Source organism: Dermochelys coriacea, chromosome 1 (genome assembly GCF_009764565.3).
Source record: "Dermochelys coriacea isolate rDerCor1 chromosome 1, rDerCor1.pri.v4, whole genome shotgun sequence".
NCBI lineage: Eukaryota > Metazoa > Chordata > Testudines > Dermochelyidae > Dermochelys > Dermochelys coriacea.
In genome coordinates, this window is record NC_050068.2 from 157,858,296 (window position 1) to 157,870,933 (window position 12,638).

The 12,638-nt window shown below is 41.1% G+C and overlaps 1 protein-coding gene across 4 annotated transcripts in view; it reads right to left on the reverse strand.

Annotated features, from left to right (window-relative positions):
- Positions 1-2,546: 2,546 nt before the first annotated feature.
- Positions 2,547-12,638, reverse strand: part of PDE9A (phosphodiesterase 9A) — an 87,619-nt gene continuing 77,527 nt past the window's right edge. For 3 of the 4 annotated variants that reach the window (XM_043506917.1, XM_038386778.2, XM_043506922.1), the window contains 4 exons: positions 9,006-9,134; positions 8,751-8,846; positions 3,226-3,312; positions 2,547-2,785 (listed from right to left, as the gene is read on the reverse strand). In XM_043506917.1, the coding sequence (XP_043362852.1) occupies positions 3,262-3,312; positions 8,751-8,846; positions 9,006-9,134 (276 nt within the window). In that variant the 3' untranslated portion in view covers positions 2,547-2,785; positions 3,226-3,261. The remainder of the gene's footprint in view (positions 2,786-3,225; positions 3,313-8,750; positions 8,847-9,005; positions 9,135-12,638) is intronic. The other variant, XM_038386779.2, reaches the window with a different exon arrangement.

Below are 12,638 nucleotides of genomic sequence, written 5' to 3' on the forward strand. Positions count from 1 at the left end.
ATCCTGAACACACTTATGCACATGCTTAACTTTATGCAGGTGTGGAGTTCCATTAATGTCTTGAGACTATCATGTGTGTAAAGTTAAGCAAATGCTTGGAGAATCAGAGCTTTGGTTTGCTGAAGAGCCTTTCAGTTGAAATGAAACCTATGAGGTAACACAACATAATAATGCATGAAGTGAGCTGTAGCTCACGAAAGCTTATGCTCAAATAAATTTGTTAGTCTCTAAGGTGCCACAAGTACTCCTTTTCTTTTAACATAATAATAAACACTCAAAAATCTTTATTATGAGTGGGGGGAGGTGGTCTTATTACCAGAGATTTTCTCATTTAATGCTCTTGTTGAATGTGGGACTTGGTATATCCTAAAGCAATTGTTTGTAATTACTACACAGCACATCTGCTTTGGGGGCTGATTTGTGGAGGAAATCTACTTAACTGGAGATGATCAATTTGATTCCCTTGTGAAAAGAAACCAGGAACTCCACAGCAAAATGAATCTGGTTCATCATGAACTCTGGAGTATAATATTTACTAGAGACAGGTAGCTGCAAAATTCAGATTCAATTCTCAAACATCAGAGTTCAGATGTATTTGGATCATTGTATTATAAAGGTATTTTTGTAACTTGCATCTGAATCTGGGTTTAGAATGTTTCCTTGTCAGGGTTTTAAAATCCAAGTTTTGGTTTTGGCTACCATGCAATTTACAACAGAAAAAGTCAGCACCACCCACTGTAGTTCTGCCATTGGGGCAGCCAAGCAGGAAGAGGGCAAAGATTTCAAGGAGGTGTCCAGTCTGTGGAGGTCTGGAGAGCAGATTACAATACTGGGATATCCACCACGTGAGAAACAATGTTAAGATGAGAATTAACAAACACAAACTAGAGGAGAATAAAGGCTTTGAAATGCCAGAGCACTGTACAAAAAGGATGTAAGGATTATTATTCAATGCTGAAAAGAGTGAGTGTTAGTCACTTGGTTCTCCTAGAAAGGAAAGCCTGAGATCCCCACAGTGTTGCCTTTGTCATGAGGAAGAAGGACTAGCTACCCACCTTCTTCTTTCTTTTTAAAATGAGCTAAGACTTCACATGCAGCTTTGGAGTTTGCAGACATATGGCTTCAGGGTGTGTGCCCTTCAAAGAGAAACACGAGCATTCGTGGGCACCATGCCTTCCTTATGTGCTAATCTGCATATTTATAGCACAACCACAGAATAACCTAGAAGACAAAGCACAAAAATGCCAGCCTGTTTTCTTCCACCAGAAGAGTCTGATTAAAAGAATACCTATGTGAAAGCTACAGTGCAATATTTCTTACGCTTCTGTCATGTGAAGATTTAAAAACCTAGGGCCAAATTCTGCCCTCGGTGATACATGTGGAACCCCATTCCAGGCTCTGTTGTGGCTACTAGCCATGGACCTTCCTTGGGGGTGGAATGGAGGAGCACCATTCCAGCACTGGCACTATTGTGCATGCTGCTTGGAATTCCCTTGTGTGCAGATGTAACCCTGGGTGAACATGTGCTACATCTGCCCCTCTGTGTCGAGATCCGGAGGATAGGAGTTGTTGCAGTCCCTCACTACAGAGCTTTGGCTCTTTAGAGCAAGCTGTAGCAGCTCACGTTTTTAGCTTTGGACATCTCCTGTTCAGTTCCCTGTGTGTCAGCCAAGAGGGCAGCTGTCACATAGACAGAACACACCCATGGATACAGCCCAGCAGGGGGACTCCATTGTGCAGCTGGCCAACTCTGGCAGCTAGTGTCCCAGCCAGTGCTAGCAGGGACCAGTTCCTGCACTCAGGGTTGCTCCAGGACTATGATTGTGGCTAACCCCTGCAGTGGGGGCACAGGAAACAATGGTTCCTTACCCCTCCTCCTCCCTTGTGCTCTTGCACAGGGATCAGTCACAATCTGGCCCTCATTAGGCTTGCAGGGGCGGGAGGGACTAGGCCTGGTAAATAAACCTGTCTCTCGCACATGTCAGTGCATATCAACATTACTAGACCACCAGAGTCAAACTTTTTCTCCCTTTCCTTTGATTATCACTACAAAAGGTTTTTCCCCCCTCCCCCGCTCTCCTGCTGGTAATAGCTCACCTTACCTGATCACTTTGGTTACAGTCTGTATGGTAACACCCATTGTTTCATGTTCTTGGTGTATATAAATCTCCCCATTGTATTTTCCACTGCATGCATCCGATGAAGTGAGCTGTAGCTCACGAAAGCTTATGCTCAAATAAATTTGTTAGTCTCTAACGTGCCCCAAGTCCTCCTTTTCTTCATGTGAGGGTTAGTGTCCTGTGGGTGTACATCAGGGCAGGATGTGGCTCCTAATATTTACATAACCATATATGAATAATAAAGCATTTTTCTGTTCTTACTGTTATGACACACACTATACCACACACAAATGTTTATAAAATGGCTCCTCTAAAAAGTCCAACACCCATTCCCTTCCTCCATGTACATATAAAAACATTTTTCTTTGGGAACAGGAGCAGTTCTTTATATACACATCTATGAAAGGAAATAATTACAGCACCCAGGTTTGTATAAGAATATATTATTTAGAAGAGCAGTTGAAAAATAAAAAAATTCTATACATCAAAGTTTCCTTTTTTGTGTCCATGAAGATAGCAACAGTTCTTAGAAAATACATTCTTGATGTGGTCTCTGCAGCTTTCTACCATCTTTCCTCTGGGCTGAAGGATCCCATGATACTTAGCTGCATCAGTCCACTCCATGAACAAACACAACAGACCTTTAAGTTCTCAACAGTTCTGTTCTGGTACAGAAGGGAAATTCAGATCAAATATATTGGCAACTAAACATAATACAATTCAGAAGATTATATAGATAAATACACTGTTAGGTCATAATCTCTGGAATATTGCTAGGTAAACAAAGCATGTGCTGCTACACCCACTGACCCATAAATATTGGGATACAAAGATTAGTTAGATTATGCTGTAATTGTCATCTGGCTGCCTACAGGTATTTAGTGCATTAATCAGAAAGACTTTTTTTTTTTTTTTTTTTTTTTGACTTCTGTGAATCATTTTCCAGAAAAGGGTGGTTGCTAAAACTTCATCTTATGTCGATGGACTTCCAGCCAAATTCTCTAGGGGCACAAGAAGGGACAAGTTCCCTGAAGACAGTTGAGCTGCACCATCTTCTGTCCATGTGTGTCTACTTTTAAAATATTTAAAAAACAAACTCACTCACCTTGTGACTTTTGTGTAGCTAAGAGCATTTTTCTTTTCACTTCTGTGTGCTGTCAGTTGTCAAACTTGCGCTTTTCTTCTTTTGCAACTAGAATAAAGAGCAAAACGGAACAAATATCACCACTGGCACATCCCAGACAGACTGCTACTGCTAGCTGATCACTAATCCTCAATAAGATATCAGCTGAATCTCTAATGCAATAGTATACACCAATTTGGTGCATCACAGGCCCCATTGCATCCAAAATAACTATGGTACTTGTCTGGAGAAAGTGCACCTCAGTATTTTTCATTATCTGTTGACTTAATTTCTGAGATTGCTTGCTACCTGCTATTTGTTTGATGGCATTTCTGAGTTTACACAGTTCTCATTATACCGGCACTCCTTGTGCCGATATACTGTAATTAAGGCTCTATCAGTTTCCATAGAAACTCTGTATTTGACAGCTTTACATTTCAGATATAGAAATTCACTTCAGCTTGAAACTTCTCAAAGCTTCTCAAAGCCCCCACTATCACCTTGAACTTATTTTTGGTTTCTTTAAGGAATGTTTCATTTTTCTGTCGTAGACTTGAGAATTTCCACAAGATTTTCTTTGCCCTTATATAATTCTCCCCACAAGGCCTGTGTTCTGTTCCTGTCCACTCTTAATCAGAATTAGAATCTGAGCTCCTTGGAGATGGAACTGTCCTTCCTAAAAAAAGGAGTACTTGTGGCACCTTAGAGACTAACAAATTTATTTGAGCATAAGCTTTTGTGAGCTACAGCTCACTTCATCGGATACATACAGTGGAAAATACAGTGGGCAGATTTATATACACAGAGAACATGAAACAATGGGTGTTACCATACACACTGTAATGAGAGTGATCAGGTAAGGTGAGCTATTACCTGCAGGAGAGCGGGGGGGGGGCACCTTTTGTAGTGATAATCAAGGTGGGCCATTTCCAGCAGTTAACAAGAACGTCCAAGGAACAGTGGGAAGAGGGGGGAGAATAAACATGGGGAAATATTTTTACTTTGTGTAATGACCCATCCACTCCCACGCATCATCAAGGATCTACAACCTATCCTGAAGGACGACCCATTACTCTCACAGATCTTGGGAGACAGGCCAGTCCTTGCTTACAGACAGCCCCCCAACCTGAAGCAAATACTCACCAGAAACCACACACCACACAACAGAACCACTAACCCAGGAACCTATCCTTGCAACAAAGCCCGTTGCCAACTGTGTCCACATATTTATTCCGGGGACACCATCATAGGGCCTAATCACATCAGTCACACTATCAGAGGCTCATTCACCAGCACATATAACAATGTGATATATGCCATCATGTGCCAGCAATGCCCCTCTGCCATGTACATTGGCCAAACTGGACAGTCTCTACGTAAAAGAATAAATGGACACAAATCAGACTTCAAGAATTATAACATTCAAAAACCAGTCGAAGAACACTTCAATCTCTCTGGTCACTCGATTACAGACCTAAGAGTGGCTATCCTTCAACAAAAAAGCTTCAAAAACAGACTCCAACGAGACACTGCTGAATTGGAATTAATTTGCAAACTGGATATAATTAACTTAGGCTTGAATAAAGACTGGGAGTGGATGGGTCATTACACAAAGTAAAACTATTTCCCCATGAAATGAAGAGAAATACTTGTGGCACCTTAGAGACTAACAAATTTATTTGAGCATAAGCTTTTGTGAGCTACAGCTCACTTCATCGGATGCATTGGATGCTCAAATAAATTGGTTAGTCTCTAAGGTGCCACAAGTACTCCTCTTCTTTTTGCGAATACAGACTAACACAGCTACTACTCTGAAACCTATTTCCCCATGTTTATTCTCCCCCCTCTCCCCGCTGTTCCTCGGAGGTTCTTGTTAACTGCTGGAAATGGCCCACCTTGATTATCACTACAAAAGGTTCCCCTCCCCCCCCACCTCTCCTGCTGGTAATAGCTCACCTTACCTGTTTCAGAGTAGCAGCCATGTTAGTCTGTATTTGCAAAGAGAAAAGGAGTACTTGTGGCACCTTAGAGACTAACAAATGTATTTGAGCATAAGCTTTCGTGAGCTACAGCTCACTTCATCGTATGCATTTGGTGGAAAAAACAGAGGAGAGATTTATATACACACACACAGAGAACATGAAACAATGGGTTTATCATACACACTGTAAGGAGAGTGATCACTTAAGATAAGCCATCACCAGCAGCGGGGGGGGAAAAGAGGAATACCTTTCATGGTGACAAGCAAGGTAGGCTAATTCCAGCAGTTAACAAGAATATCACAGGAACAGTGGGGGGTGAGGTGGGAGGGAGAAATACCATGGGGAAATAGAAAAGGAGTACCCATGGCACCTTAGAGACTAACAAATTTATTAGAGCATAAGCTTTCGTGAGCTACAGCTCACTTCAAGTGAGCTGTAGCTCACGAAAGCTTATGCTCTAATAAATAGCTTATGCTCTAATAAATAAATTTGTTAGTCTCTAAGGTGCCACGGGTACTCCTTTTCTTTTTCCGAATACAGACTAACACGGCTGCTACTCTGAAACATGGGGAAATAGTTTTACTTTGTGTAATGACTCATCCATTCCCAGTCTCTATTCAAGCCTAAGTTAATATTTTCCAGTTTGCAAATTAATTCCAATTCAGCAGTCTCTTGTTGGAGTCTGTTACTCTTCTGGCTCTGAGAGTACCCAGAAGTCACCTACTACAGGACAGGCCCAACAAAGAAAACAACAGAACGCCACTAGCCATCACCTTCAGCCCCCAACTAAAACCTCTCCAACGCATCATCAAGGATCTACAACCTATCCTGAAGGACGACCCATCACTCTCACAGATCTTGGGAGACAGACCAGTCCTTGCTTACAGACAGCCCCCCAACCTGAAGCAAATACTCACCAGCAACCACACAACAGAACCACTAACCCAGGAACCTATCCTTGCAACAAAGCCCGTTGCCAACTCTGTCCACATATCTATTCAGGGGATACCATCATAGGGCCTAATCACATCAGCCACACTATCAGAGGCTCGTTCACCTGCGCATCTACCAATGTGATATATGCCATCATGTGCCAGCAATGCCCCTCTGCCATGTACATTGGCCAAACTGGACAGTCTCTACGTAAAAGAATGAATGGACACAAATCAGACGTCAAGAATTATAACATTCAAAAACCAGTTGGAGAACACTTCAATCTCTCTGGTCACTCGATCACAGACCTAAGAGTGGCTATACTTCAACAAAAAAGCTTCAAAAACAGACTCCAACGAGAGACTGCTGAATTGGAATTAATTTGCAAACTGGATACAATTAACTTAGGCTTGAATAGAGACTGGGAATGGATGAGTCATTACACAAAGTAAAACTATTTCCCCATGGTATTTCTCCCTCCCACCTCACCCCCCACTGTTCCTCTGATATTCTTAGGTTTCAGAGTAGCAGCCGTGTTAGTCTGTATTCGCAAAAAGAAAAGGAGAACTTGTGGCACCTTAGAGACTAACAAATTTATTAGAGCATAAGCTTTCGTGAGCTACAGCTCACTTCATCCGAAAGCTTATGCTCTAATAAATTTGTTAGTCTCTAAGGTGCCACAAGTTCTCCTTTTCTTTTTTCTGATATTCTTGTTAACTGCTGGAATTAGCCTACCTTGCTTGTCACCATGAAAGGTTTTCCTCCTTTCCCCCCTCTGCTGCTGGTGATGGCTTATCTTAAGTGATCACTCTCCTTACAGTGTGTATGATAAACCCATTGTTTCATGTTCTCTGTGTGTGTGTATATAAATCTCTCCTCTGTTTTTTCCACCAAATGCATACGATGAAGTGAGCTGTAGCTCACGAAAGCTTATGCTCTAATAAATTTGTTAGTCTCTAAGGTGCCACAAGTACTCCTTTTCTTTTTGCGAATACAGACTGACACGGCTGCTACTCTGAAACCTGTTCATCTTACCTGATCACTCTGGTTACAGTGTGTATGGTAACACCCATTGTTTCATGTTCTCTGTGTATATAAATCTCCCCACTGTATTTTCCACTGAATGCAGCCGATGAAGTGAACTGTAGCTCACAAAAGCTTATGCTCAAATAAATTTGTTAAGTCTCTAAGGTGCCACAAGGCCTCCTATTTCCATACTTCATCATGCCAGCTTTGTGCCCCTCCATCAGTGCTTTTATCAGAGCATCTACCTAGATGAGCTTATTCACAATCCTAATTTATTTTCAGATTTTTCTCTGTTTTCTCTCCTGTGCCCATAAACTCTGCTTTTATGTAAGGTAACTGGATTTGGATGTAGTGAATTTGGGGTTACCTGCTGTTGGGCATCATGACAAGAGGAAAAGAAACCTAAACTCTGACCTCAGAGGGAGAGAACTCATGAGCAGAGGTCACAGTCTGAGCACTAAGGACGTCATTCTGTATCACTGAAGTCAATGGGGGCTCTGTCATTGACTTCAATGGGAGCAGGACCAACCACGACAGCACTGAGATTCCCCTGCTTCCCCAGTGCTGAAGAGGATTTGGCCCAGGTCAGAGAGAACCGAAAGACCTGATGCCTGGTTACAGATATCTTCAAAGCTCTCCGAGGTCTTACATGCCAAGGGGAGAGACATCTGGTAAATACCACTGATAGATAGTTTAACCTGGGCCATAAAATGAATTAATGTGGCTGTCTGTTTAATCGTATTGTATGGTATGTGTGTTTGTGCGTGTGTGTGTGCAGTATAAGAGAGAGAAAGAGCAATTCCTGGTGTAATGCCAATGACATCTGGTGATATCTTGGCAGGCTCTTTTTAATGACTCATTCTCTGCACCCAGAATTTTTTTGCCATTTTCTTTTCTGTGGTTAGGTATCATGACTGCTTCTCTTGCTCTTTCTGTTTATTAATTATTATTATTATTATTAATGATCTTGTGGTATAGGTATGCCTGGTGCTTTACAAATATATAGGAAGAAAAAGTGACCATAGATATAATCAAAAGCAATAAATATCATCAAAATGAAGAACTTGAACTGTCTGTTTCACTTCTTAGTACCACCCAGAGCGTATGTATAGAGCTGAAAGAATAATCGATTTTTCAGTTCAAATCCACAAAATCAGTTTGTTTGGAATTTAAACTAATTTTTTTGTTTCTTTTTTCTTGATGAAACAAAAATACTGAAAAAAATCATTTTGGCTTGAACAAAGTATGTAATTTGAGTGAAACAATTGTTTTCATTTTGTTACGTTTTCAGGTGTTTTTAGCCTTTTAAATAAAAATTTGAACAAATGGAGCTAGATTTCAAAAAGAAATGTTGTTTTGACATGAAAAGTCAAAACATTTTGCCTTTAAAAAGCCAAAATAAACCGTTTAGACTTTTTCAACTTAAAAAAAAATTTATTTGGCGAAAACTATTTGCTGAATTTTACCCATATTCACAAACAGTTTTGGTCACTCCTCACTGAATTTTTGAGCAAATTTAAGATTTGACTGAAATATGTCACCCAGCTCTAGGTATGTATAGCTTGCCTCTTTCATAGCATCATCTAGTTGTTTTAATTCCTCGTAGCGGTCCCTGGATTCCCAAAGAGGTTGGAGCATCACTTCGTCAACTTCTGGAAAAAGCTAAACAAAAGTGAGAAAAGTCAAACTGCCATTTTTTAAATATTTATTTACCTGTAAATGATAGAAATGGAGTGAGAGGGGGTGTCACTGGCTGACTAAATGTTTATCAAAACCAAAGCTGAAATGTTCTCAGAACATCTTAGAACCTTAATGACTTACCTTTGTTACTGTTTCAAACATTGGGATCAGGACAAACTTAAGGAACCCAATCTGTGCTGTTGGTTTGGTCACTTTATCTCGGTCCATGAAAGGTGCCACTGGAAGTCCCTCAGACTTTTCTCGGTCACTCTAGGACAGATTCAATAGTTAACAAAGATTATTATCAACAAGGAGACTGTGAGGGCAGCAAAACACAAACTGTTTGCAGACCAGTAACTAGATCACTGATATCCTATACACATGACTCAATGGTGTATGTGATAACAGTAAATGAAAGGGAAACTGTGTGTCATACATTTTAGAAGCTGACTCTTATTGTTTTAATAACTTTTGTATTGTTGTTTCTTCATTTTCACAAATGCTGCATGTACAGAAAAGTATCATATTATAACAAGGCCATAAGGGTATGTATGCAGTCAGGAGTGAGCCTCACAGCCCATGTAGACTGATTCACACTAGTGGGACTCGAGCTAGAGTGCTAAAAATAGTTGTAAAAAGAAAAGGAGTACTTGTGGCACCTTAGAGGCTAACAAATTTATTAGAGCATAAGCTTTCGTGAGCTACAGCTCACTTCATCGGATGCATTTGGTGGAAAAAACAGAGGAGAGATTTATATACTCACACACAGAGAACATGAAACAATGGGTTTATCATACACACTGTAAGGAGAGTGATCACTTAAGATAAGCCATCACCAACAGCAGGGGGGGGAAAGGAGGAAAACCTTTCATGGTGACAAGCAGGTAGGCTAATTCCAGCAGTTAACAAGAATATCAGAGGAACAGTGGGGGGTGGGGTGGGAGGGAGAAATACCATGGGGAAATAGGTTTCAGAGTAGCAGCCGTGTTAGTCTGTATTCGCAAAAAGAAAAGGAGTACTTATTTGTTAGTCTCTAAGGTGCCACAAGTACTCCTTTTCTTCATGGGGAAATAGTTTTACTTTGTGTAATGACTCATCCATTCCCAGTCTCTATTCAAGACGTCAAGAATTATAACATTCAAAAACCAGTTGGAGAACACTTCAATCTCTCTGGTCACTCGATCACAGACCTAAGTGTGGCTATACTTCAACAAAAAAGCTTCAAAAACAGACTCCAACGAGAGACTGCTGAATTGGAATTAATTTGCAAACTGGATACAATTAATTTAGGCTTGAATAAAGACTGGGAATGGATGAGTCATTACACAAAGTAAAACTATTTCCCCATGGTATTTCTCCCTCCCACCCCACCCCCCACTGTTCCTCTGATATTCTTGTTAACTGCTGGAATTAGCCTACCTGCTTGTCACCATGAAAGGTTTTCCTCCTTTCCCCCCCCCCCCCCCCCCCGCTGTTGGTGATGGCTTATCTTAAGTGATCACTCTCCTTACAGTGTGTATGATAAACCCATTGTTTCATGTTCTCTGTGTGTGTGTATATAAATCTCTCCTCTGTTTTTTCCACCAAATGCATCCGATGAAGTGAGCTGTAGCTCACAAAAGCTTATGCTCTAATAAATTTGTTAGTCTCTAAGGTGCCACAAGTACTCCTTTTCTTTTTGCGAATACAGACTAACACGGCTGCTACTCTGAAACCTGTAAAAATAGTTGTGTGGCTGTTTCGGCACTGGAGGAGGCTAGCCACCTCACCTCAAACCCAGGAGGCAGGGTGGGCTTGAGCTCAGGTGGCTTAGCTCAAGCCTCTGCTAGTGCAATGTCCACACAGCTATATTTAGTGTAAGCCCACTAGCACAAGTCTGTCTGCCTGGCTTAAGAGGCTTGTGTAACACCAACAGACCCCAGTTATTGTCAGCCAGGATCAAACCTGGGACCTCTGGAGCTTAATGCAAGAGCCTCTACTGCATGAGCTAAAAGACATGTCTCTTAGCCCAGGCTGTGGCAGGCTCATCAATCTCTAGCTGCCCTAGAGGGCGACAGAGTGCCACACCAAGCAGGCATGGGGTGCACTTGCTCCCTGCTAAAGTGTAGACATACCGTAAGAGAGAGATACTCAGAGGCATACAAGGCAGTTAGGCAGCCACCCAAAATCCATGGGATTTCTTGTGGAGTAAAGCACTACTCAGTGTGAGACAAGGTAGCAGAATCTAGCCCTTAGCAATTCTACATAGGAGGGAAAGGGTCCTTGACTTCCTTCTCCTCTGGAGAATTATTCTTGTGGGTATTAAGCTACAACTAGCCAACCATGATCAAAAATGGTTGAGTGTTTCTTGTCTATCAAGTGGCTCCTAGTACATATAGATTCAGGGAGGGATGTATCTCTGTATGCCAAACTTTGGAAAGATCTTTACAAATAATGGGCTGGATCCTTAGCTAGTATAAATCAGCGTAGCTTCATTGACTTAAATGGGTCTACAGTGATTGGACTGTCCTATAAGTGCATAGTTAGTAAGAAGGGCACAGAATATGCCAAAAATTGACACCTCTTTAACTTCATTGCCAGAATTTACTCTCATCTGTCAGACTTGCTTTAATAACGTGTGTACAGTAGTACCTTGTGTCAGATATTAGGGTGAGGAACACAATAAAGTGCAGAGACAGATCATTTTATTTTGCATAAAAATATTGCAGAGACAATGAGCTAATTGTCATTAAGATTCCCTATTGTCAAGCCTTCCCCTTTGGATACGTCTAATGTAATTTCTTTGTCAAATTGATTCCTTCGGCACAGGGAAAATGTTAAAAAAAAAATAGAAAGAAGAAAACTCTGGCATTTTGTTCCTCCAATCACGATAAAGCTTTGCATGCAGCCAGCTACTTCACAGACAGCTTGGCTCGGGTAGGAGAGAGCAGAGGATTGCTGTTAGTATTAATGTTGCTTTATACTACAAGAAGCCACACTAGAGAGGGATGGGAATCCAGAAAGAAGCAAATGTTTTGGGAGCATAAGCTGACTTTTCAGGACTAATGAAGTTGATGGTGTCCTTTGGAAATAATCAGAATGTTTTCATTTTTAAAGCAAATGTTCATGCTATGCAGACTCGGCATTTCAAATCATCACAGATATAATTTAAACTTGGACCATTTAATACTGCACATTTAATTGACTTTTTCTATACTCACACTTCTTGCTCTTTTGGTTTGACAAGGGTTTACATGCCAAATAAACTCACAAGGCAGCCCTATTAGTGAGAACAAACTGCAGTCCAATGACATTAGCATTTCTACCTTATTGTCATTTATCTTACAAATTGCAGTCAATTACAGTCACTTTTATTCCGAACATACTGTCTTATGTCACACTTCTCTCACTTTATGCAAAAGAAACCTCCTCATCCTTGTGGCACTGGATTGTCATAGAGTATTACCAGTCAGCTGTCAGCTATAGTTAAAATAGGAATTATTCATAGAATCATAGAATCATAGAATATCAGGGTTGGAAGGGACCCCAGAAGGTCATCTAGTCCAACCCCCTGCTCAAAGCAGGACCAAGTCCCAGTTAAATCATCCCAGCCAGGGCTTTGTCAAGCCTGACCTTAAAAACCTCTAAGGAAGGAGATTCTACCACCTCCCTAGGTAACGCATTCCAGTGTTTCACCACCCTCTTAGTGAAAAAGTTTTTCCTAATATCCAATCTAAACCTCCCCCATTGCAACTTGAGACCATTACTCCTCGTTCTGTCATCTGCTACCATTGA